Source organism: Entelurus aequoreus, linkage group LG03 (genome assembly GCF_033978785.1).
Source record: "Entelurus aequoreus isolate RoL-2023_Sb linkage group LG03, RoL_Eaeq_v1.1, whole genome shotgun sequence".
Lineage (NCBI taxonomy): Eukaryota > Metazoa > Chordata > Actinopteri > Syngnathiformes > Syngnathidae > Entelurus > Entelurus aequoreus.
The window spans coordinates 11,867,217-11,894,021 of NC_084733.1; the positions used below are offsets into that span (position 1 = coordinate 11,867,217).

A 26,805-nucleotide genomic window follows, 5' to 3' on the forward strand; every position below is an offset into this window, starting at 1 on the left:
AGCTATTTCACTCAACAACAACAACTACTGCAATCATGGCCGACTTCATATTTTAAGGAGGATGAACTACAAGTTTTAGCGATAAGCAGATCTAACTATATTTAAACACTAAGCATCACAAAGCAGTACTGCTAAGTGCTAAGCAAGAAATACAATTTTATTTGTATTTTTTAATAAAAAAATACAATCATGTGTGCTCATGTGTATCCCTGCAGACTGTATTGATCTGTATTGATATATAATGTAGGAACCATAAATATTAATAACGGAAAGAAACAACCCTTTTGTGCCAATGAGTGTGAATGGGGGAAGGAGGTTTTTTGGGTTGCTGCACTAATTGTAAGTGTATCTTGTGTTTTTTATGTTGATTTAATTTAAAAAATAAAAATTAAAAATAAACTTTTTTTTTTTCTTGTGCGTCCCGGTACCAATCGATCCACGGCCCGGTGGTTGGGGACCACTGATTTAGAGCACTGCTGTAAATTCCTGGCACTAAACCTGCGGAAAATAGTTCTTGTCAGGTTTACATTTTCACACTTTGCACTATTTTGTTGCACTTTATTAAGCATTTCTTACATACTCCTTAATATTGCACCTTCATTTTAAGAGGTTATTGTTAAGTGTTTAATGTGATGTTGTTTACATTGATTTCCAGGCTTGCGTTGACATTTCCTTTCCTTCCTGCCTTGATTGCTGAGGGCATTATAAGTTAAAAGTTCAAGTTAAAGTACCAATGATTGTCACACACACACCAGGTGTGGCGAAATTATTGTCTGCATTTGACCCATCCCCTTGTTCCACCCCCTGGGAGGTGAGGGGGGCAGTGAGCAGCAGCGGTGGCCGCGCCCGGGAATCATTTTTGGTGATTTAACCCCCAATTCCAACCCTTGATGCTGAGTGCCAAGTAGGGAGGTAATGGCTCCCATTTTTATAGTCTTTGGTATGACTCGGCCAGGGTTTGAACTCACGACCTACCGATCTCAGGGCGGACACTCTAACCACAAGGCCACTGAATCAGGGGAAGGTTACATAATATACTTTTCTCCTGGTCCTTATTTTCAACAGGTCATAGAATATCAATAATTATTGATATTGACGGATATAAAACACTTGCATCCTGATACAGTTTTCAGCCATATCGTCCAGTCCTACTTTCACCAACTCAGTGGCAATGCAGCAGCTCACTGGTTCATATGTCAAAAGCCACAGTTACTAGTTACGTCTCTGGGATCACGGCGCCACTAAAAGTAGTTCCTCTGTGATAACTCTTATAATAACTTCGCTAATACTTGGTTATTATGCAGGTCACGGCATGTAAATGGTGTATTGCTGGCGGTTTTTGGTTGTTTTTGTAAAATGAGCCTATATAACCTTCATATTTAGTATGAAAGTTATACTGTCATATTGAGTAAAAAAAACAAATTTATGTCTTTGCAAACCTTACAAAAGACACATTTTTCCAGGCATTATTAGACATTTTGCATATTTGGTTTTAAAGGTATGTTTGAATAAATCTTTATTGCTTTTTTCCGCATTATCTCAGGATTCTAAGAACATTACTGTCATATTGAGTAAAAAAATGAAATTTTGTATTTGCAAACCTTACAAAATCTTATGTTTCTTTTAAAACTCACATAGATACATTATTTCAGGCATTTTTAGACATGTTTCATGTTTGGTTTTTGGAGTTATGTGTATGTAACTTTCATATTTAGTATGACATTATACTGTCATATTGAGTTTAAAAAAATATATTTTATTTATTTGCAAACCTTGTAAAATATTTTTTTTTTAGTAAAACTCACAAAGACAATGCATAAAAAAGAGAATAACGTGTTCTTGTCTCACATAGGGATTGTGAATGATAGGCGAAATTCCCCCAAAAAGTGGAGTTCTCCTTTAAGATTTTAGCATTGGTGCCAAGTCCCATTGATGCTTTAGCTGGAGGATGTTTAAAATAATAATACTTACTGACGATGGCGCCGTTGGTGGTCTCCTTGCGCATGCGAAACTTCTTCAGCTTTTGGAGCAGGTCTTTGTCCACCGTGCACACCGTCAGTGACTCACTCTGACAAGCAAACAGCATCAATATTAAAGGCCTACTGAAAGCCACTACTACCGACCACGCAGTCTGATAGTTTATATATCAATGATGAAATCTTAACATTGCAACACATGCCAATACGGCCGGGTTAACTTATAAAGTGCAATTTTAAATTTCCCGCTAAACTTCCGGTTCAAAACATCTTTGGATGATGACGTATGTGCGTGACGTAACCAGTGAAACGAAAGTATCGGTACCCCATTGAATACAATACAAAATAGCTCTGTTTTCATCTCATAATTCCACAGTATTCTGGACATCTGTGTTGGTGAATCTTTTGCAATTTGTTTAATGACGTTGCCAGACGGGGAATGACAAACTATCGCAGCGGGAGCGTAAAATGACGCCTTTTAAAGGGAACTGTTCCGGTAGCTGAACCGGCGCTCGCGAATTTTACTCCAAACATTTAAGTTTAATAATGTAAGGAGAAAGTTTGCAATTAATTTAACAAGTGAATGTCTGGAGTAAATAGCCGGTGCGCTGTTACAAAGACGAGATGGCGCCCAAGGCTGATTATAGCGAACTTAAAAAGTCAATCGACACTCTGATCGAGGAAGTTGCTACGATCAAGGAGCAGCAGAAAACCATCATGTCCCTTGTTGTGCAGCTGGATCAGATGAGGGCTGACAATTTGGAGAAAGACAAGAAAATCGCAATTCTGGAGAACAGAGTTGCTGATATTGAGCAGTACACAAGGATCAATGATGTGATCATCACCGGACTTAGCATCAAACCCCGGTCTTACGCACGAGCAGTAGCCCCAGCGAATGGAGGGGAGCCGGCGGGGTTGGATGTTATTTCGATGGAGCGACAGGTGGCGGTCTTCATGCAGTCCAAGGATATACAACTGGACTGTAACAGCATCGAAGCATGTCACCTCTTGCCCAGGAGAGGAACAAACGACAAGCCGAGCGTAGTTCTGAGATTTGTCAATAGAAAGCACAAGATCGCGTTGCTAAAACAGGGAAGGAAGCTAAAAGGAACAAACGTATACATGAACGACCATTTGACCAAACGAAATGCTGATATAGCCCGAAAAGCACGCCAAATGAGGAGAGAGAAGAAAATTCTACAAACTTGGACTGCGAACTGTAAAGTATTCATCAAACTCAACGGCACTCCGGAGAGCGCCAAAGTGCTGCTGATTAGAAACATCGAAGATCTGAACGAATATGACGTATGAACTGGAATGTAAGGTAAAAGCGATTAAACACAATCATGACACACATTGACAATACGCAAGATGACACTAGCCACATAATTCAGTTGGTAAGTGAATATGACAATGTACAGTTGAAAGCATCTCAGTACACTGAGCACCACCTACAAGACTTGGAACATGATATAGACCCGGACAATAATTTCCTCCTCAATATCAATGAGAACTGCTGCTACTACACCAATGAACAGTACAACCAGAATATTATTACTAAAGGCAAATTGTCCATTATCCATTTCAATAGTAGAAGCCTAAACAGGAATTTCAAGGACATCAAGGACTATTTACACACCTTTTCACAACCATTTAACATAATTGCAGTATCTGAAACTTGGATTAACAGTGAAAAAGTGACAGATTTTGAACTGGATGGTTATGATTTTATTAATATGAATAGACAAAACAAGGGGGGTGGAGGGGTGGCAATCTATGTGGATAACACCTTGAGATTCAAACGTCTGGATGATATGACAACTGTGGTTGATAACCTACTTGAATGTCTAACAATTGAAATTTGTATGGAAAAAAGTAGAAATGTCATTATTAGTTGTATATACAGATCGCCAGGTAAGAGCTTAGAACGTTTTACAGATTGGATGGAATGCCTGTTTTCAAAGGAGAGTAACGTTAGTAAAGCTGTCTTCATTTGTGGAGACTTTAATATTGACATGTTAAATCCCAGTAAAACTAAAGATATAGATAATTTCATTGACACAATGTACAGTATGAGTCTATATCCCAAAATCACCAGACCCAGTCGAATTACGTCTCACTCTGCCACTCTAATCGACAACATATTCACTAATGATATTGAGAATAAGACCGTAAGTGGGCTATTGATCAAAGATATCACTGACCACCTCCCAGTTTTTCTGATATTTAATGGAAACTACAGGACAAAAAAACTAGAAAAGCCAACCCAATACAGAAGAACGAGATCAGAGGAATCCATTAGTTCATTTAAACATGATTTACTGGAGCAGAATTGGGATGTAATTTATGAAAATGGTGATGTTAATAGTGCTTACAATATATTCTTGAGAATATTTAGGTCATTATATGATAAAAATTGCCCAATAAAAGAATGCACCAGTAGAAGAAAATATACCAATTGTCCTTGGATCACAAAGGGATTGCAAAATGCTTGCAAAAAGAAAAACACTCTTTACAGGGAATTTATAAGATTGAAAACAAAAGAAGCAGAAAATAAATATAAAAAATATAAAAACAAATTAACTCATATTATAAGGTCAAATAAGAGAGATTATTATAAGAAATTACTAGATGATAATAAAAACAATATCAAAGGAATATGGAATTTATTAAACAGTATTATAAGAAACAGTGCCTCTTCAAATAACTATCCAACGTATTTCACAAATGATGGTAAAGAAAATGATAACATTGAAGATGTGGCTAATGCCTTCAATAAATTCTTTGTAAGTATTGGACCTGAACTTGCAGAAAAAATCCCAGATCCACGGACAACTGGTAAAAATATGGAGGGATTGTTGGAGAGAAATCCCAATTCTATGTTTTTAAATGCAGTGGGTGAAGAAGAAGTGTTGGATATTGTAAACAAATGTAAGAACAAAATGTCCACTGACTCCAATGACATTAGTATGGCATTGGTGAAAAAGGTCATTACATGGATATCAAAACCATTAACATACATCTGTAATTTGTCATTTCAAACCGGCGCATTTCCAAATGAAATGAAAATAGCTAAAGTTATACCTCTGTTTAAAACTGGGAGCAAACACCACTTCACAAACTATAGACCCGTCTCTTTACTTCCACAATTCTCTAAAATATTAGAAAAACTATTCAATAACAGGTTAGATACATTTATAGAAAAGCATAAATTACTCTCTGACTGTCAATATGGGTTTAAATCAAACAGATCTACATCAATGGCAATAGTTGAAACAATAGAGGAAATCACAAATGCCATAGAAAAGAAACAATATGCAATGGGAATATTTATTGATCTAAAAAAAGCATTTGACACAATTAACCATGATATATTAATCAATAAAATGGAAAAGTATGGAATGAGGGGAGTTGTATTGGATTGGCTTAAAAGTTACTTAAATAAGAGACAACAGTTTGTGAAGTTGGGGGATTGCTGTTCATCATGTTTGGTGTCCCCCAGGGGTCAGTGTTGGGGCCAAAACTGTTCATCCTGTATATCAATGATATATGTAAAGTGTCTACATTATTGAAATTAGTGTTATTTGCTGATGACACTGATATTTTTTGTTCAGGGGATGACTTAAATCAGTTGCAGGAAGTCATTATGGAAGAAATGAGTAAACTAAAAACTTGGTTTGACTATAATAAATTGTCATTAAACCTGACTAAGACTAAGTTAATACTGTTTGGAAAGAGGACACGTGAAACAAGGGTGCAGATACAAATAGATGGAGTGGATATTGAAAGGGTTTTTGAAATAAAATTCCTTGGAATTACAATTGACGATCAAATTAACTGGAAATCACATATAAAACATGTACAATCTAAGCTGTCAAGAAGCATCTCAGTAATAAATAAAGCAAAGCAGGTTCTGGATCACAAATCACTCCACATTCTTTACTGTTCATTAGTTTTACCATATTTAACCTACTGTGTGGAAGTCTGGGGGAATAATTATAAAAGCTCATTAAATTCAATAACTATACTTCAGAAAAGAGCTGTACGCATCATCAACAAGGTTGGATATCTGGACCATACTCACTCACTATTCTTACAGTCAAAAATATTGAAATTTAATGATATTATTTTGTATCAAACTGCACAAATAATGTATAAAGCCAAAATAAATAAACTCCCAGGAAGCATTCAAAAATTGTTCAGCACACGAGAGGGCGGTTATAATTTAAGGGGGAATTTAAATTTCAAAATGCTTAGTTATAGAACGACCATTAAAAGTTTTTGTATTTCAATTTGTGGAGTGAAATTATGGAATGGTTTGAATGATGAGTTAAAGCAACGTCCAAACATAAACCAGTTTAAAAGGAAGAAAAAGTACATGGTATTCCAGAGGTACAGAGATGAAGAAGGGCTTTGATATTGGGTTGTTTGTGTTACAGAAGAGTGTGGGGCTGCCCATTGAGGCAGTGGTGTTGTTGTGGTGGCATCATACCATTTCCATGATCACTAGTGGTAATGATGTGGCTATGTATGTGTGTAGTGTGCATATGTATGTATATATCTATGATGTATGTACAGTATATATACGTTCTTTGAGTTTGTACATTGAGTGAACAGGTAGTTCTAGCTCAGAGTAATTTATGATTTAAAGAAAAGGGGTGGGATTAAATAAGTGTAAACTTCTTCTCACTCCTTTTCAAATATGTAAAAAAAAAAGAAGGAAAAAAAAAAGAAAAGAAAAAGAAAGTCCAATGCTCATTTGTTTTTGTTTTTTATTCTCCATTGTTTTTCATTTTGTTATAATGGCTGTTAAGGCTATAGCACTGTATTGGATCAGGCTTGCTCTTGTTTTTATGCATATTTGAAATAAAAATATATCAATCAATCAATCAATCAATCAATGAACAATGAAGACTGCAAAGAAGAAAGTTGTAGGTGGGATCGGTGTATTAGCGGCGGACTACAGCAACACAACCAGGAGGACTTTGACTCGGATAGCAGACGCGCTAGCCGACGCTAGCCGCCAACCGCACGGATGATCATGGTGAAGTCCTTCGTCCTTCCGTCGATCGCTGGAACGCAGGTGAGCATAGCGCTGTGAGGTCCCGTTGCTAAGTTAGCTTCAATGGCGTCGTTAGCAACAGCATTTTTAAGCTTCGCCAAGCTGGAAAGCATTAACCGTGTATTTACATGTTCATGGTTTAATAGTATTGTTGATTTCCTGTCTATCCTTCCAGTCAGGGGTTTATGTCTTTTGTTTCTATCTGCATTTGAGCCCGATGCTATCACGTTAGCTCCGTAGCTAAGTTAGCTTCAATGGCGGCGTTAGCAACAGCATTTTTAAGCTTCGCCAAACTGGAAATTATTAACCGTGTAGTTACATGTCCATGGTTTAATAGTATTGTTGATCTTCTGTCTATCCTTCCAGTCAGTGGTTTATTTATTTTGTTTCTATCTGCATTTGAGCTCGATGCTATCACGTTAGCTCAGTAGCTAAAGAGCTTCGTCGATGTATTGTCGTGGAGATAAAAGTCACTGTGAATGTCCATTTCGCGTTCTTGACTCTCATTTTCAAGAGGATATAGTATCCGAGGTGGTTTAAAATACAAATCCGTGATCCACAATAGAAAAAGGAGAGAGTGTGGAATCCAATGAGCCAGCTTGTACCTAAGTTGCGGTCAGAGCGAAAAAAGATATGTCTTGCACTGCATTCTAGTCCTTCACTCTAACGTTCCTCATCCACGAATCTTTCATCCTCGCTCAAATTAATTGGGTAATCGTCGCTTTCTCGGTTCGAATCTCTCTCGCTGCTGGTGTAAACAATAGGAAAATATGAGCAGTCCTTCCTCCGGTGTCGTCACGCTACTTCCGGTAGGGCCAAGGCTTTTTTTTTTATCAGAGACCAAAAGTTGCGAACTTTATCGTTGTTGTTCTATACTAAATCATTTCAGCAAAAATATGGCAATATCGCGAAATGATCAAGTATGACACATAGAATGGATCTGCTATCCCCGTTTAAATAAAAAAAATTAATTCCAGTAGGCCTTTAAGGAGCACTCATTGCAGTGACATGCAGTCGATAAACCCTAAACATCCATATTTATTTTTACCAAGTACCAACTCAGAATAAAACGTGGCTCTTTGTGTACCACCATATTGACCCACAGTAAAATACAGTAGTGTAGCAGTGTTTGTAGTGTAGCAGTGGTGTCTCTCCAGGGGGAAGAGGGTGTCGCCCGGGGAAGGTGCTGGGGGGGCAATAGACTACAGACTGTGGTGAAGTAGGCCGGCTTCGTCGCGTGAAAAAGCCTACAATTTTTGGTTGTGTTTTCCGCTCCGTATGCCGAATGGCGATATACGATATGTATCTCGATATTTTTTCCGTGAAGTAAAAACAAAACAGTCCTAGTTACCTGAGATACTAAGTGTGTCATTATTTTTGACTTAGTAAATATTGACTTACTAAGGCAAAATAATGACTGAGTCAAATTAATGACTTACTATAAATAAGCGTTTGAAAAAAATAGTTAAAAGTGGGGCCACACATGCTGACATATGCTCAACTCATCATGCTTAATTTATTACATTATTTGGGAAGCCTGTAGTTGATTTTTATCATGTAAATGTTATATTTTTATCAACATGTGATAGCAGGGACCCTGCCATTCAAAACTAGGCTGCTACATTATTTTAGTTTAGGCGGGGGCTCTTTGTTGTTAAGGCAGCTGCCTTAACAACTAAATTTTAAAAAAACGATAATAAAAAACGGATACCGATAATTTCCGATATTACATTTTAAATCATTTATCGGCCGATATTATCATCGGCAGGCCGATATTATCATCCCTACTTCTTTGTGTGGACATTGTTGATTGTCATGTCATGTACGGATGTACTTTGTGGACGCCGTAAGTTTTTGCTGTCGTCCAGCATTCTGTTTCTGTTTACTCTGTAGCCAGTTCAGTTTTTCTTGTGTTTTTGCATAGCCATTCCTATGCTTCATTGCCTTTTCCTTATGTTCATTTTTGGTTTAAGCATTATATACGTTTTTACCCGCATATTGCGATCACAACAAACCATCCTCGTCTCACCCGATACATTCCGACTTTTACAAAGCAATTAACTACCAGCTGCCACCTACTGGCATGGAGTATTACGTGGTTTACCCTACACAGCACAGACACTAAGCAACGGCACATTATTTGCAGATTATAATTGTTGATTTGAAAAAAATATTTTTGGGACCAATTAGGTGAAGTTGCATAATTTCCCAGGGCACACCAGACAGCCACTAGTGTGCCGCGGCACAGTGGTTGAAAAAGACTGCATATCGCCATATATGAGCTCCTTGAAGTCTCTTGTCTTCTCTATAATTACACCTTCCTCAACAGATGGCTGGCTGGTGGGCGGGGGGCTTTCTCTGAGCTTTCAGAGAATATCCTTAGAGATTAAGCAGAGAGGCAAGGAGTGAAACTTGCAGACTAGCGCAATTGGCACAGGAAGTGCACAAGGAGGAGGGGAAAAAACAACCTCGATGAGGAACTACGATCACGATTTAGGCCGGAAACTGGTGGCTATAAATGCAAGTCAGCTTTATTTCACACCAGGAACTACTAGCACAAGCAGCTAGTAGTCGTAAGACCGGAAACAGCCGTTTAATAAATACTGATGCTGGGCGCCGAAATGTTGCTCTTTTACCCACAGATAAAATCATCACAGCAAAGAAGCAACATTGCAGAAAAACAACTTGCAAAACTCGGGCGTGTTGAAACATATTCCTAGGCAAATGCAGCGTCAAGCTCTTTTACACACACACCGGAAACCGGCTATATAACGCTTCATCATAAAATTTAAAGCCACATTTCTCACTTGCGAATGGAAACACAAACGAAAAATATCGAATAAGTATTGAATATTTAATTTATACACCGTTTGGAATTATTTTGCTATCAATAACGTTTATTTTATAAGGTAAGTAGGCCCTGCATTGGCTTTTATTTTGACATCCCCAGCCGGAACACGACTGCCATTTAGCTTAACCGCTTCACACCGGAGGGTGGAACTCATGCTAAAGGCTACCAAGCTAAGGCTAGCCAATCTTAAACACTCGTATTTGTCTCCCTCGATCGCCCCTAAAACGCGACCTTTATAAAGAGAAAGCGATAAATAACACACACGCCAGCATGACACAAACTATATCGCCGGCGCCGCCGACACACTCACCATTGTTGTTGTGGAGAGTTGGTATCTTGACGCGGCAGGAAGCTGCAGCGTTGTATGGCAGTGGTGGGCGGAGCTAGGCAAATACCGATGCATCGATACCATGGGTCGTATTGATACTAGAACACACGCACACACACACAGTATGTATTTAAACTGTACGTGTGTTTTTAAACTCGGAAAAAATGTATGCGCGCCAAGTAGTTGTTGCTTCTTTTTTTTGACACATTTTGCAAATATTTACTTTTTTTGCACAAACAAATGTGTGTAATTACAGGTAATATTTATTTTGTTGCTTTTATTATCATTATGTATTCTTTATGTGTGCGCAAATATTGATTGATTGATATTGATTGATATATTTTTATTTCAAATATGCATAAAAACAAGAGCAAGCCTGATCCAATACAGTGCTATAGCCTTAACAGCCATTATAACAAAATGAAAAACAATGGAGAATAAAAAACAAAAACAAATGAGCATTGGACTTTCTTTTTTTCTTTTTTTTCTTTTTTTTTTACATATTTGAAAAGGAGTGAGAAGAAGTTTACACTTATTTAATCCCACCCCTTTTCTTTAAATCATAAATTACTCTGAGCTAGAACTACCTATTCACTCAATGTACAAACTTAATGAACTTGTATATACTGTACATACATCATAGATATATACATACATATGCACACTACACACGTACATAGCCACATCATTACCACTAGTGATCATGGAAATGGTATGATGCCACCACAACAACACCACTGCCTCAATGGGCAGCCCCACACTCTTCTGTAACACAAACAAGCCAATATCAAAGCCCTTCTTCATCTCTGTACCTCTGGAATACCATGTACTTTTTCTTCCTTTTAAACTGCTTTATGTTTGGACGTTGCTTTAACTCATCATTCAAACCATTCCATAATTTCACTCCACAAATTGAAATACAAAAACTTTTAATGGTCGTTCTATAACTAAGCATTTTGAAATTTAAATTCCCCCTTAAATTATAACCGCCCTCTTGTGTGCTGAACAATTTTTGAATGCTTCCTGGGAGTTTATTTATTTTGGCTTTATACATTATTTGTGCAGTTTGATACAAAATAATATCATTAAATTTCAATATTTTTGACTGTAAGAATAGTGAGTGAGTATGGTCCAGATATCCAACCTTGTTGATGATGCGTACAGCTCTTTTCTGAAGTATAGTTATTGAATTTAATGAGCTTTTATAATTATTCCCCCAGACTTCCACACAGTAGGTTAAATATGGTAAAACTAATGAACAGTAAAGAATGTGGAGTGATTTGTGATCCAGAACCTGCTTTGCTTTATTTATTACTGAGATGCTTCTTGACAGCTTAGATTGTACATGTTTTATATGTGATTTCCAGTTAATTTGATCGTCAATTGTAACTCCAAGGAATTTTATTTCAAAAACCCTTTCAATATCCACCCCATCTATTCGTATCTGCACCCTTGTTTCACGTGTCCTCTTCCCAAACAGCATTAACTTAGTCTTAGTCAGGTTTAATGACAATTTATTATAGTCAAACCAAGTTTTTAGTTTACTCATTTCTTCCATAATGACTTCCTGCAATTGTTTTAAGTCATCCCCTGAACAAAAAATATCAGTGTCATCAGCAAATAACACTAATTTCAATAATGTAGACACTTGACATATATCATTGATATACAGGATGAACAGTTTTGGCCCCAACACTGACCCCTGGGGGACACCAAACATGATGAACAGCAATCCCCCAACTTCACAAACTGTTGTCTCTTATTTAAGTAACTTTTAAGCCAATCCAATACAACTCCCCTGATTCCATACTTTTCCATTTTATTGATTAATATATCATGGTTAATTGTGTCAAATGCTTTTTTTAGATCAATAAATATTCCCATTGCATATTGTTTCTTTTCTATGGCATTTGTGATTTCCTCTATTGTTTCAACTATTGCCATTGATGTAGATCTGTTTGATCAAAACCCATATTGACAGTCAGAGAGTAATGTATGCTTTTCTATAAATGCATCTAACCTGTCATTGAATAGTTTTTCTAATATTTTAGAGAATTGTGGAAGTAAAGAGACGGGTCTATAGTTTGTGAAGTGGTGTTTGCTCCCAGTTTCAAACAGAGGTATAACTTTAGCTATTTTCATTTCATTTGGAAATGCGCCGGTTTGAAATGACAAATTACAGATATATGTTAATGGTTTTGATATCCCTGTAATGACCTTTTTCACCAATGCCATACTAATATCATTGGAGTCAGTGGACATTTTGTTCTTACATTTGTTTACAATATCCAACACTTCTTCTTCACCCACTGCATTTAAAAACATAGAATTGGGATTTCTCTCCAACAATCCCTCCATATTTTTACCAGTTGTCCGTGGATCTGGGATTTTTTCTGCAAGCTCAGGTCCAATACTTACAAAGAATTTATTGAAGGCATTAGCCACATCTTCAATATTATCATTTTCTTTACCATCATTTGTGAAATACGTTGGATAGTTATTTGAAGAGGCACTGTTTCTTATAATACTGTTTAATAAATTCCATATTCCTTTGATATTGTTTTTATTATCATCTAGTAATTTCTTATAATAATCTCTCTTATTTGACCTTATAATATGAGTTAATTTGTTTTTATATTTTTTATATTTATTTTCTGCTTCTTTTGTTTTCAATCTTATAAATTCCCTGTAAAGAGTGTTTTTCTTTTTGCAAGAATTTTGCAATCCCTTTGTGATCCAAGGACAATTGGTATATTTTCTTCAACTGGTGCATTCTTTTATTGGGCAATTTTTATCATATAATGACCTAAATATTCTCAAGAATATATTGTAAGCACTATTAACATCACCATTTTCATAAATTACATCCCAATTCTGCTCCAGTAAATCATGTTTAAATGAACTAATGGATTCCTCTCGTTCTTCTGTATTGGGTTGGCTTTTCTAGTTTTTTTGTCCTGTAGTTTCCATTAAATATCAGAAAAACTGGGAGGTGGTCAGTGATATCTTTGCTCAATAGCCCACTTACGGTCTTATTCTCAATATCATTAGTGAATATGTTGTCGATTAGAGTGGCAGAGTGAGACGTAATTCGACTGGGTCTGGTGATTTTGGGATATAGACTCATACTGTACATTGTGTCAATGAAATTATCTATATCTTTAGTTTTACTGGGATTTAACATGTCAATATTAAAGTCTCCACAAATGAAGACAGCTCTACTAACGTTACTCTCCTTTGAAAACAGGCATTCCATCCAATCTGTAAAACGTTCAATGCTTGTACCTGGCGATCTGTATATACAACTAATAATGACATTTCTACTTTTTTCCATACAAATTTCAATTGTTAGACATTCAAGTAGGTTATCAACCGCAGTTGTCATATCATCCAGACGTTTGAATCTCAGGGTGTTATCCACATAGATTGCCACCCCTCCACCCCCCTTGTTTTGTCTATTCATATTAATAAAATCATAACCATCCAGTTCAAAATCGGTCACTTTTTCACTGTTAATCCAAGTTTCAGATACTGCAATTATGTTAAATGGTTGTGAAAAGGTGTGTAAATAGTCCTTGATGTCCTTGAAATTCCTGTTTAGGCTTCTACTATTGAAATGGATAATGGACAATTTGCCTTTAGTAATAATATTCTGGTTGTACTGAAATATTGTTGATTATCTAAAAGTATTTCCATGTGTTTCATTCCGATTATGATCGTCTTACAATTATGAATGTCTCACAAATTAAGACGAAATCATTCAAGAGTCTTGAATATTTTTTGATACTGATACTGTAAAGTATCAGTATCGATATTGGCAATTATGGCCCTGTATTTGGTATCGGATTGATACCAACACATGCAGCGTTGCCACACCTACTTTTAGAAAATGTTTGTATATATATATATATATATATATATACTAAAAAAAATCAAAATGACAGAAAAATAGAAACATGATTATATAATAATTATGTGTATATATATATATATATATATATATATATATATATATATATATATATATGTATATATATATATATGTATATATATATATATATATATATATATATATATATATATATATATATATATATATATATATATATATATATATAATATAATCATGTTTCTGTCATATTGATTTTTTTGTATATATATATATGTGTATATATATATAAATCTATATGACAGAAACATGATTATATAATAAATATATATATAGAAAGGGACAAGCGGTAGTAAATGGATGGATATATATATATATATATATATATATATATATATATATATATATATATATATATATATATATATATATATATATATATATATATAATTATATAATCAGGTTTCTGTCATATTGATTTTTTTTGTATTATTTTTAATTAATAAGTACAGACCTAACTGCTTGGCATCTCTGCCTGTCGCACCTCCTCCAGTGCACTTCGAGGTCAGCTGCAGGGTCGTCAGCTGGTGCCACCGTTCACTGATGTTTCGCCCCCAAGCCAGGACACCTCGCGGTGGGGGGGCAGTGGCTAAGCGGGGACGTCTCCCCGCGCCACTCCCTGCAACTGACCTCAATGGGGTGTTGAGCCCCAAGTGTTGTCCCTCCTTCTTAGCCACATCCAGAAACTTGCCTTCTCTGCCTCCTCTGCCAACTCCTTAATGGCATATATATATATGTATATATATATACGTATGTATAAATATATATATATATATATATATATATATATATATATATATATATATATATATATATATATATATATATATATATATATATATATATATATATATATATATATACATACATACATATATGTATAGAAAATATATATGACAGAAACATGATTATATAATAATTATATATATATAGAAAGGGACAAGCGGTAGGAAATGGATGTATACATATATATATATATATATATATATATATATATATATATATATATATATATATACATACATATAATTTTTTATATAATCATGTTTCTGTCATATTGATTTTTTTTGTATATATATATGTATATATGTATGTATGTATATATATATATATATATATATATATATATATATATATATATATATATATATATATACATATATATATATGTATGTATATATATATATATATATATAATTATTATATAATTATGTTTCTGTCATATTGATTTTTGTATATATATATGTATGTATATATATATATATACATATATATATACATACATACATATATACATTTATTTATATACATATATAAAAAATCAATGTTACATGTATATATATATATACTTATATATATATATATATATATATATATATATATATATATAAATATATATATATATATATACATACATATATATAATAATTATATATATATATATATATATATATATATATATATATATATATATATATATATATATATATATATATATATATATATATATATATATATATATATATATATATATATATATATATATATATATATATATCCATCCATTTTCTACCACTTGTCCCTTTCTATATATATATAATTATTTTATAATCATGTTTCTGTCATATAGATTTTTTTTTTTTTACAGTTTTGAAACGTCGTTTTCCAAAATGCACATTGGTTTCGGACTTTGCTAAATGTTTTCAGTTTGTATTAAAAAAAACTTGACATTTTGATTCATTTTGATGACGCTTCTCCTCCACATCACATGCGGTCAACGCTTTACGGCGGTGGTCGTCAACTGTCGTAAACGGGCGCGACTTACGTTAGCGTATTGGTGTGCAGCTAAGGCCCAGGTGAGGGGAAGTGCTCCTGTCGCGGAGTACAAGCCACACAAACCAGGCAAGCGGGGAACATGAAATACTAGACGTTGAAATAAAAACACCGTCGATCAACTGAATAAGTACAATCAGGTGAGACGCGACTTTGAGTAGTCATATTTAGGCCAGCCGACGTGAGTTGCTATAAAGTAGCTAACAAGCTAGCTAGCTTTGTGATTGTACGTGTTGTTAAATATGCTAAATGTCTTTCACTCTTGTACGTCTACGGTCATATATGTATCTACTTGGCTTTCTAAACACTCTTCTCAATATATTTTTATTTAGCTATTGAAGTGCGTTAGGGTTCTTGCCAGCCATGCTAGCGTAGTACGTTGCTGCTAACTACTGTCGTCTTCCACTACTACTTTGTGTACACTTCTACTCATTAACACACTTTTCACTTTCACTTTATTACGAACATACAATGTAATGCACCCCACAATTCCAGTTGTTTCATTACAGCACGTCCGAAAAGGAGTAGGAAGAAGCAGAGTTTATTTAATCCTACCCCTTTTTCATACCATAGCAATTTTATCCAATTGTCTGTAACGGATCAGTGAACAAATAAATGATGAATAAATAATATACCATAGTAATCTGTGTTTTTAAATTTAGATTTTTATTTATTGTTTTAATTGGTTTTACCCTTTAAATTCGTTTTTAATCATATTTATTTTTTTTATATTGGTTTTATATTTATTTATTAGGGGTGTAACGGTACACACAAATTTCGGTTCGGTACATACCTCGGTTTAGCGGTCACGGTTCGGTTCATTTTCGGTACAGTAATAAAACAACAAAATATACATTTTTGTGTTATATATTTACCAAATTTGCAAAATCTTCCACCAAAAATATTTTTCTTAGTGGAATATTCGACGTGAAGTAATGGGAACCTTGGATAGGTCAATAATTCATAATAACGTTGATTTTGATTCAATATTATGTTTTGAGCAATGACAGTTTGAAAGAAAAAAAACAGCTTGGATTTATTAGTCAACATTGCAACTTTTTCTAAATTACATTTAACCTTTAAGCTTTTTTATTTCACTTTTGTTATGTTTTTGTTTATTTTAATAGTATTTTTAGAATGTGCCTTTAAAACATTAGCTGTGGGCCGCAAATGGCCTCCGGGGCACACTTTTGACACCCCTGCTATAGATAATAAAAAGTTAAATATGATAAATCTATGGATAAAAATAGGGCTGCAACTAACGATTAATTTGATAATCGATTAATCTGTCGATTATTACTTTGATTAATCGATTAATAATCGGATAAAAGAGACAAACTACATTTCTATCCTTTCCAGTATTTTATTGAAAAAACAAGCATACTGGCACCATGTTGTGGACATTGGGGGTGCAGCATACACTAATAATAACACAGAAATGTAACTCATCAGATCAGAACTGGATCAGATATTGTACACGTTTCTGTTGTGAATAATAAAGGATTCATTTTAGGCTGCCTCTGAATAATAGCATGAAATATTCCAGCACCATCTTAACGTTTAGTTGTATTAAAGCATCACTCAAATCTAAATATATTTATATAGCTTTATCGGGCCCGTCTACATTGATCCATTATGAAACCAACCTGAGATATTTCTGTCCGTTACGTTTATTTCCAAATAAAATCTCAAAACGGAGTCAAATGTGCCGGAGACACATGATCAGCCCCGCGTTGCAACAAAGGCATAACGTTAAAGTTACTTACAAAAAAGCTGAACTCATGAATGCTTGTTGCCACTATGGACTTAAAAAGTTACGTACTGTGAGTTCTTCCCTTCATCCATGGCTCCAACATGTTTCCTTTTCAGGTGCTTCTGAAGCAATGTTGTACTTCCGTGCCATTTTGCAGGAAACGCTCTTCTTTGAAGTCTTTAAAGTAAAGTGTTCCCACACTTTTGACGACTTAGGTCGTACACTTTTCTCCATTGAAGCAATAACCTCAAGATGTTTCTCCGCTAAACTATCGGTAGTGTTTTCCTGCGCCATTTTTCGAATGTTTCCAGACGGCGTCGTCACGTGAGCTGCATATGACACATCATTGGCTAGCCTCAACACCGTCCTGGTGCTGTTTTGTACTGTTTTTGTACTTATTTTGATTATTGTTTCTCAGCTGTTTGTAAATGTTTCAGTTTATAAATAAAGGTTTATAAAAATAAAAATTAAATTTTTTTTAAATTAAATTAAAAAAAGCCTCCGCGCATGCGCATAGCATAGTTCCAACGAATCGATGACTAAATTAATCGCCAACTATTTTCATAATCGATTTTAATCGATTTAATCGATTAGTTGTTGCAGCCCTAGATAAAAAGCAGAGCCTGGCGACGCATGCACATTTATCATAACTCTCTCGCTCTCTCTGTCTCTGCCCCTCCCTCACCAATGCTGCTGCGTGCACAATTTGTTTTGTTTTTAACCCCTTCTTAACCCTGAACGCACATTGAAAATACATGCAACCCTAACTCAAAATGCCGGACATTTGATTTTTTTTTTTTTTTTTTTTTTTTTTTAATAATGTCCTGCCCAGCTTCTCGGGCAAATCATATAGCAGATGTAGATGCCCATATCGGCTGTTCAGATTTACTTTACAAAAGAGAAGTGTAGGATTCTTCTCTTGTTGCCTTACTTGTATTTTGACTTTATTAAATGTATTTATATTATCATTTGGTGCAGCCGGGCCGGAGCAGGAGGGGATAGAAAGAGAGAAAAAGGAAGACAGAGGGGGGAATTGTGGGGACAAGAGGGGGATTAGACAGAGAGACAAAAACAACAACAGCAAACACAACAACAACAACAACAGAGCAACATCAGCAAATACGACATGTACAAATATGATGGTAAAAGTAATAGCAAATAAGCAGTTAGCGAAAATTTAAAAAAAAAAAAAAAAAAATACAGAAATGACAATGAGCATTATTACACTAAAAATGGAGCAATATGAATACCAATAGAAATAGTGCTATTGATAATAAACAATACCAGTACTTTACCTTTATTATCAACAATACAATTGTTCAAATGCAACAATACATATACGTAATGATAACTTGAGATACGAAAGAATGCAGAAAAATGGAGGGGAAGAAAGAGAAGCAACCTTAACCTTGTAGATTGTTATAGTAACAATAGGTTAAGCTTTGTCAGTGTGCCATGTGTTATACCCAGTTTACCCTAGGGCAACAACGTTAATATATGTTTGATGAAACGTGATTATGTGCATGAGTGTATGTGTGCATATGTACTTGTATATGTACAGTATGTGTATGTGTGCTTGTACAGTGAATGTATATGTACAGTATGTGTATATGTGTGTACAGCGAATGTATATGTACAGTATGTGTATACAGTATGTGTGTTTGAACAGTGAATGTATATGTACAGTATGTGTAAATGTGTGTTTGTACAGTGAATGTATATGTACAGTATATGTATGTGTGTGTTTGTACAGTGAATGTATGTGTAGTATGTGTGTGTTTGTACAGTGAATGTATATGTACAGTATGTGTATATGTATGTTTTTACAGTGAATGTATATGTACAGTATGTGTATACAGTATGTTTGTATAATGAATGTGCGTGTGGAAGTACGAACTTTGAGTGTGTAAATATGTACTGTATTTATTTGTATATGTATGTGGGAGCGTAGGTACCTATGTATGTCTGTATGTATGTGTGTGAGTATATGTGAATTTGCATGTACAATACATTTGACTCCCAGTGTGTGCGGGAGCCAGAGTACGGCCCCAGCCTCCCCGAGAACCCATCTCACAAACAGTAGGTGTGGTGCCCAGGGAACCAGGGGCCACCGCCCCCACGCAGCCAAGATATTTCTGTCCGTTACGTTTATTTCCAAATAAAATCTCAAAACGGAGTCAAATGTGCCGGAGACACATGATCAGCCCCGCGTTGCAACAAAGGCATAACGTTAAAGTTACTTACAAAAAAGCTGAACTCATGAATGCTTGTTGCCACTATGGACTTAAAAAGTTACGTACTGTGAGTTCTTCCCTTCATCCATGGCTCCAACATGTTTCCTTTTCAGGTGCTTCTGAAGCAATGTTGTACTTCCGTGCCATTTTGCAGGAAACGCTCTTCTTTGAAGTCTTTAAAGTAAAGTGTTCCCACACTTTTGACGACTTAGGTCGTACACTTTTCTCCATTGAAGCAATAACCTCAAGATGTTTCTCCGCTAAACTATCGGTAGTGTTTTCCTGCGCCATTTTTCGAATGTTTCCAGACGGCGTCGTCACGTGAGCTGCATATGACACATCATTGGCTAGCCTCAACACCGTCCTGGTGCTGTTTTGTACTGTTTTTGTACTTATTTTGATTATTGTTTCTCAGCTGTTTGTAAATGTTTCAGTTTATAAATAAAGGTTTATAAAAATAAAAATTAAAATTTTTTTAAATTAAATTAAAAAAAGCCTCCGCGCATGCGCATAGCATAGTTCCAACGAATCGATGACTAAATTAATCGCCAACTATTTTCATAATCGATTTTAATCGATTTAATCGATTAGTTGTTGCAGCCCTAGATAAAAAGCAGAGCCTGGCGACGCATGCACATTTATCATAACTCTCTCGCTCTCTCTGTCTCTGCCCCTCCCTCACCAATGCTGCTGCGTGCACAATTTGTTTTGTTTTTAACCCCTTCTTAACCCTGAACGCACATTGAAAATACATGCAACCCTAACTCAAAATGCCGGACATTTGAAGCATTTAAGAAACTCCGCCCTGACAGCTCCGCAAAAGAAGACATGTCCGGTGAAAAGAGGACGTATGGTCAGTCTATCGCAGCCCGTTAGCTGCTAGCATGCCGTGTGTCCGAAACGGTTCAATACAAATACACGTACCGTTACACCCCTAATATTTACTGAATAGAAAATAAGTAACATTAAAAAAATACTAAAGGACACCAACCCGCATCAATTGAATTCATTTTAATCGACCCCTATAAGTTATCCAGCAGCTAAAAAAATGATAAAAGGAAATTGCTGAATAGATGATATTTCTAATATTTTGTTTTTCTGACCGTCCAAATATGTTGAGACGTACACGTACGGAGGATTCTCGTCCATGGTTTGTCTTTGCAGCGCAAGCAACAGTCTAGCAGCCATGTGTGAAACTGTCAGTTTGCACGTCCTTCTGACACGTGCTAAAGAAAGTGCTAAAATGGTAATAAGTGCTTTGTCAGCGCATGCTAAATAATGATATTTGCATCTTCTCCTCCCAGGATTGTGGGCGTTTTAATGATGATCAGCATATGTTTTGCCTATTAATTAAGACAGACGCAAAATGCATCGCACGCCTTATTCTGCTCACTTAACAGACGCAGTCCACTTTACACACATTTGCGTGTGCTATCAAGTTTGCACATGTTTTATTACCGGTACATGCAAGCTTTTAGTAAATCAGGTCCTCAGAATGCATTAAAAAAGAAAGACATGTTTTCTTGTCTTACATAGGGATTGTGAACGATATGAAAATGGAAAAAAGTGCTGTTTCCCTTAAACACGTTATAGGATATATGCAGATTCAGAAAGTCCACAAAAATCAAGGTGAAAATAAGACGGAAACATTTAAAAGAACAAACACAAAGGACATTAAAGAGTACAGAGCTGATGCAACTTTAGCGGCGTCATCACTACATACAGCTACAAAAGTAAAAAACAAAAAATATACATATTGTGCACATACAATTGCACCATGCATAGACAAATGATAAAACGAAACAAAAATGCCATCTCAACACCTAACTGGCTGCATTTCTGTAAAATTTAGGTCAAAGACAGAATCAGTTTTTTTTAAACACATTATTGCTTTTATGTGAATGCCATTGTTTTGTATGCTTGTACTAAATGTCTTTAGTGCTTCATTTATCCTTGACCTTTGCACTCCAATTTTAAATGTCTGATTTTGTTTTTGCAGAGCTGAACAAATTTGTCTAAGACCCAACCATTTGAAGATGTGGAAAGGTAAGACATTACAATGATATACGTTTTTGTGTTTCTTCGAGGTGTAGCATCATTCAGTTGGCCGTATCCAGTCACTATGTTTACATACATGCGCTAAAAAAACAATAATTATTGCATGAATTAAGTTAAACACAGATTTTTAAAATGTAATGTAACTGTAAACAATTAGATTGGGTTTGCCTTTTTAAAGATAGGATAAACACAGAAAGGCTATTTCGATTGGAACCCAAAAGACATCATGGCATTACAGCATAATATTTATTATGGACGCATTTGAAGATAAAAGACAAAAAAAAAAGAAAAGCATAACAAATATGTTTAAACATACAAATGAACTTTCTTCTGCTGCTTTTTTTTGGTGTGTTTTTTAATGTCGCAAGAAAGACAGTTTCCTCTAAGTGCCTTCAGACCCACTGCTGGTTAAAAAGAGTGATAAAACCAAAATGACCAAAGAAAGTCATTAAATTTGTCGCTAAGCGATTTTTAAAAAAAACTATATTGGAGCGCAGTGGTCTCCAGCCTTTATATACACTCACACACACACACATATTGACACACACACATATATACTGTATATATAAATATATATATATATATATATACACATATATACACGTGTGTATATATACAGTATATACTGTATGTATATATATATACACATATACATACAAATGTATGTATGTTTATATATATATATATATGTGTGTATATATATATATATATATATATATATATATATATATATATATATATATATATATATATATATATATATATATATATATATATATATATATATATAATGTATGTATGTACCGGTATATGTATGTATATATATGTTTTAGGGCTGCAACAACTAATCGATTAAATCGATTAAAATCGATTATTAAAATAGTTGCTGATTAATTTAGTCATCGATTTGTTGGATCTATGCTATGCATCCAACAAGTTTTTATTTTTTATTTAAAAAAAAAAAAAGTTTAATAAACTGCAACATTTACAAACAGCTGAGAAACAATAATCAAAATAAGTATGGTGCCAGTATGCTGTTTTTTTTCAATAAAATACTGGATAGGATAGAAATGTAGTTTTTCTCTTTTATCCGATTATTAATCGATCAATCGAAGTAATAATCGACAGATTAATCGATTATCAAATTAATCGTTAGTTGCAGCCCTAATATGTATGTATATACAGTATATATATATATACAAATATTTTTCATTAAAGCTTTGTGTCGTTATTGGCTGATGTCAACAATTTGGGTTTTTCTCATGGTGCTTCTTGCTTTTTCCCCCAATTTTTGCTAGTGGTTTTTTCTTTGTTGTTTTTTTGTAATGTGTCTAGTGCCAAAGACAATCGAGTCACAGGCCACAGATGGCCGCTGTGCCGCACTTTGGGTATCTCTGCTGTAGAAACTAACTGTTAATGGCCACTATATATACATTTTGCCTATCCTTCGCAATCAATATGAAAGACATGACGACAGGTGTATTTTTTTTGAATGCATTCTATGTATTAAATAGAGTCAAAAGGCCAATTACAATGGAGTTTATGGAAGCCGCTCTATTCTGCCTATAAAGCCCTTAAAAAAACATCCAAACACCTCCATTAAGGTTTTATATATATGATGTAAGTATATATGTAATGTAGTAACAGGCACATTTATAATAACACTTTTTAATAAACGCATCACAACGTTCACTTTTTTTTTTTTCCCAACATCCATCCATTTTCTACCGCTTGTCCCTTTCGGGGTCAACATCATCACTGATTATTACGTCCTGCAGACTTCATGAGACCCAACAAACATAATCAAACATCCCTTACTGTGCAATGTCTGCTGTCATTCGGATGCCGACTGCTAGGATGTTCATATTTTCCCATTTCGATGAAGAATGACTCATAATCCTCGCAAAGAAAAGGGGGGGTGGAACCAAGTGCCTTTTCGTGTCGTTCTCGCCATTCTCACGTCTAAATTGGCTATCAAACTGTACCACATTCTCATTGTTGTACTATCCAGGTGAGAGGCGTGATTTATGATCTAAAATAAAGTCTTGACAAGGAAAGGAAGCGAGGAAGCAGCTGATCTGTCGATCATGTCAACATAGGCACGCAAGCTGGTGATCACGGCGCAGCTATAAATAGTTTGCCTGTGTTAACGCTTATAATAACATCACTAATACTTGGTTAATATTCAAGTCACGAAATGTAAATGTAGTTTTGTTGGCACTTTTGTGATGGTTTTTTATTGTCGAAATAGAGGGACCTCTGCATTGGCACCGCTGTAAGCGGACTTTTATTGAAGTTTATTTACCGTATTTTTCGGAGTATAAGTCGCTCCGGAGTATAAGTCGCACAGACCGAAAATGCATAATAAAGAAGGAAAAAAACACATATAAGTCGCACTGGAGTATAAGTCGCATTTTTTGGGGAAATGTATTTGATAAAACCCAACACCAAGAATATACATTTGAAAGGCAATTAAAAATAAATAAAGAATAGTGAACGACAGGCTGAATAAGTGTACGTTATATGAGGCATAAATAACCAACTGAGAACGTGCCTGGTATGTTAACGTAACATATTATGGTAAGAGTCATTCAAATAACTATAACATATAGAACATGCTATACATTTACCAAACAATCTGTCACTCCTAATCGCTAAATCCCATGCAATCTTATACGTCTAGTCTCTTACGTGAATAATGAAAATTATTTGATATTTTACGGTAATGTGTTAATAATTTCACACATAAGTCGCTCCTGAATATAAGTCGCACCCCCGGCCAAACTATGAAAAAAAACTGCGACTTGTAGTCCAAAAAATACGGTACAAGTTAGAATGCAAAAGAAAAAATACATTTGTTGTCATGTCTTTCATGATGGTTGTGAACGAAAGGCACAATTCCAAAAAAAGTGCAGTTCCACTTTAAAGAGGATTTTCTGACTTCAAGCTGAGTGAATAAGCATATCGATGTTTCATTGTCAGTATGTTTGTTCCTTAGGCTTGTTCTTTTGCAGAGAAGCCTGAGGCAGTACTACATAGGTTGCATCATGAATTTTCTCCTAATCCAGGTCTCCACTACAACTCTTTGTAAGTTGATTTTGAAAGGTTTTCGCTCATCGGTCATTAACTTTTACTCTGCGGGCTTCTCTCAAGTTGTAGCTCTTTCTTGTAGATTAACGCAATGTCCTCCTCCCCTTCCTAGTGACATTGTGAAAGAGACCATGGTATGAAATGAAATAAAGTGGACGACGGGAGGAGCTCTGCCCACTCATCTCCACCTCTTGAAAGCATGGCAGGCCTGCAGCTTGTCACCCCTGCCACGTCTCCCATGGGGCCTTTTTTTGGCCTTCCATGGCAACAAGAGGCGATTCACGATGACATCTATACACCTAGAAAATATCAGGTAAGCAGTAATTTGATGTGCTTATGGATTTGGTTTGCAACACTGTACAACTTCCTAGCAGCAAGTCTTATAGTATAATTTTATATTCCTATTTTTTTCCTGAAGACTTGGTAGTGAAACTCACTTATTGGTTGTTTGTGTTGAAAACCAATCGCTTGCAGCTTCAATTTGCATACAGATGTTGTTGCATCTACACATTTTACTGCTGCTTTTGTGTTCCTGAGGTAATATTAGGGCTGGTAAATGATTGAAATATTTAATCACCATTATTTGCATTTTGTTTATAGTTAACTCAAAATGAATCGCAGATAGATACAATTGTACATCATTAATAGATGTACCATAGGCATATAATCAAGTTTTTAAAACTGACTGAAAAATGTGTTTGCTTTCATGGCATCTTTCTTAAATATTATGCTCATTTTACACAGCTCAACACAAAATGGAAAAACATGCTTTAATGACAATTAAAAAAAATAGTGCGTTGGTGTATCCCCGACAAAATGTAAATTCTTGTTGTAGGACTTGCATTCAGAGGAGAGGAGCTACACTTCCTTGTTTAGATGCTAGTTTGGTGCATTAATAACACAACATGTGGATTGTTACAGTTATGGTTTGATTGTCAAATATGTTTGGTAATGTAATCTGCTATATTTCTACCAAAATAAATCCTTCTGATAGTCTGTACATTGTGTTTTGTACAAGTTACCGTATTTTCCGCACCATAAGGCGCCCCGTGTTATTAGCCGCACGTTTAATGAACGGCATATTTCAAAACTTTGTTTACCTGTTAGCCGCCCCGTGCTATTAGCCGCACCTACGCTACGCTAAAGGGAATGTCAACAAAACAGTCAGATAGGTCAGTCAAACTTTAATAATATATTACAAACCAGCGTTCTAACAACTCTGTTCACTCCCAAAATGTAATGTACAAATGTGCAATCACAAAAATATTAACACTCAAAATAGTGCAGAGCAATAGCAACATCAATAACTCAACGTTGCTCATACGTTAGTGTCACACAACACACAAAATAAACATTTAAAGCTCACTTTCTGAAGTTATTACTCATCTACAAATCCCTCGAATTATTCTTCTTCGGTGTGCTTCACTTGTTTTTTGACACCATCTGTGATGTGGACGCGCATGCAGTCGTAGATCAACAGGAACGGCGCTGCGTGAAAAAAGTCACCCGGTGTCTTCGCGTAAACGTCTATCAACCACTCGCTCATCTTTTCTTCATGCATCCATCCCTTCGAGTTAGCTTTTATGATGACGCCGGCTGGAAAGTTCTCTTTTGGCAAGGTCTTCCTTTTGAATATCACCGTGGGTGGAAGTTTCTGGCCGTTAGCATGGC

The 26,805-nt window shown here is 35.2% G+C and overlaps 2 protein-coding genes across 2 annotated transcripts in view; one reads left to right on the forward strand and one right to left on the reverse strand.

Moving 5' to 3' along the window:
- gmfb (glia maturation factor, beta) overlaps positions 1-10,304 on the reverse strand; it is a 20,333-nt gene extending 10,029 nt beyond the window's left edge. Inside the window, exons 1-2 of the mRNA XM_062040392.1 lie at positions 10,200-10,304; positions 1,972-2,068 (exon numbers count right to left, since the gene is read on the reverse strand). Coding sequence (XP_061896376.1) covers positions 1,972-2,068; positions 10,200-10,301 — 199 coding nt within the window. The 5' untranslated portion in view covers positions 10,302-10,304. The remainder of the gene's footprint in view (positions 1-1,971; positions 2,069-10,199) is intronic.
- Positions 10,305-15,950: 5,646 nt separating this feature from the next.
- dicer1 (dicer 1, ribonuclease type III) overlaps positions 15,951-26,805 on the forward strand; it is a 76,645-nt gene continuing 65,790 nt past the window's right edge. The window contains exons 1-4 of the mRNA XM_062041230.1: positions 15,951-16,139; positions 21,986-22,032; positions 25,043-25,131; positions 25,247-25,447. Coding sequence (XP_061897214.1) covers positions 25,334-25,447 — 114 coding nt within the window. The 5' untranslated portion in view covers positions 15,951-16,139; positions 21,986-22,032; positions 25,043-25,131; positions 25,247-25,333. The remainder of the gene's footprint in view (positions 16,140-21,985; positions 22,033-25,042; positions 25,132-25,246; positions 25,448-26,805) is intronic.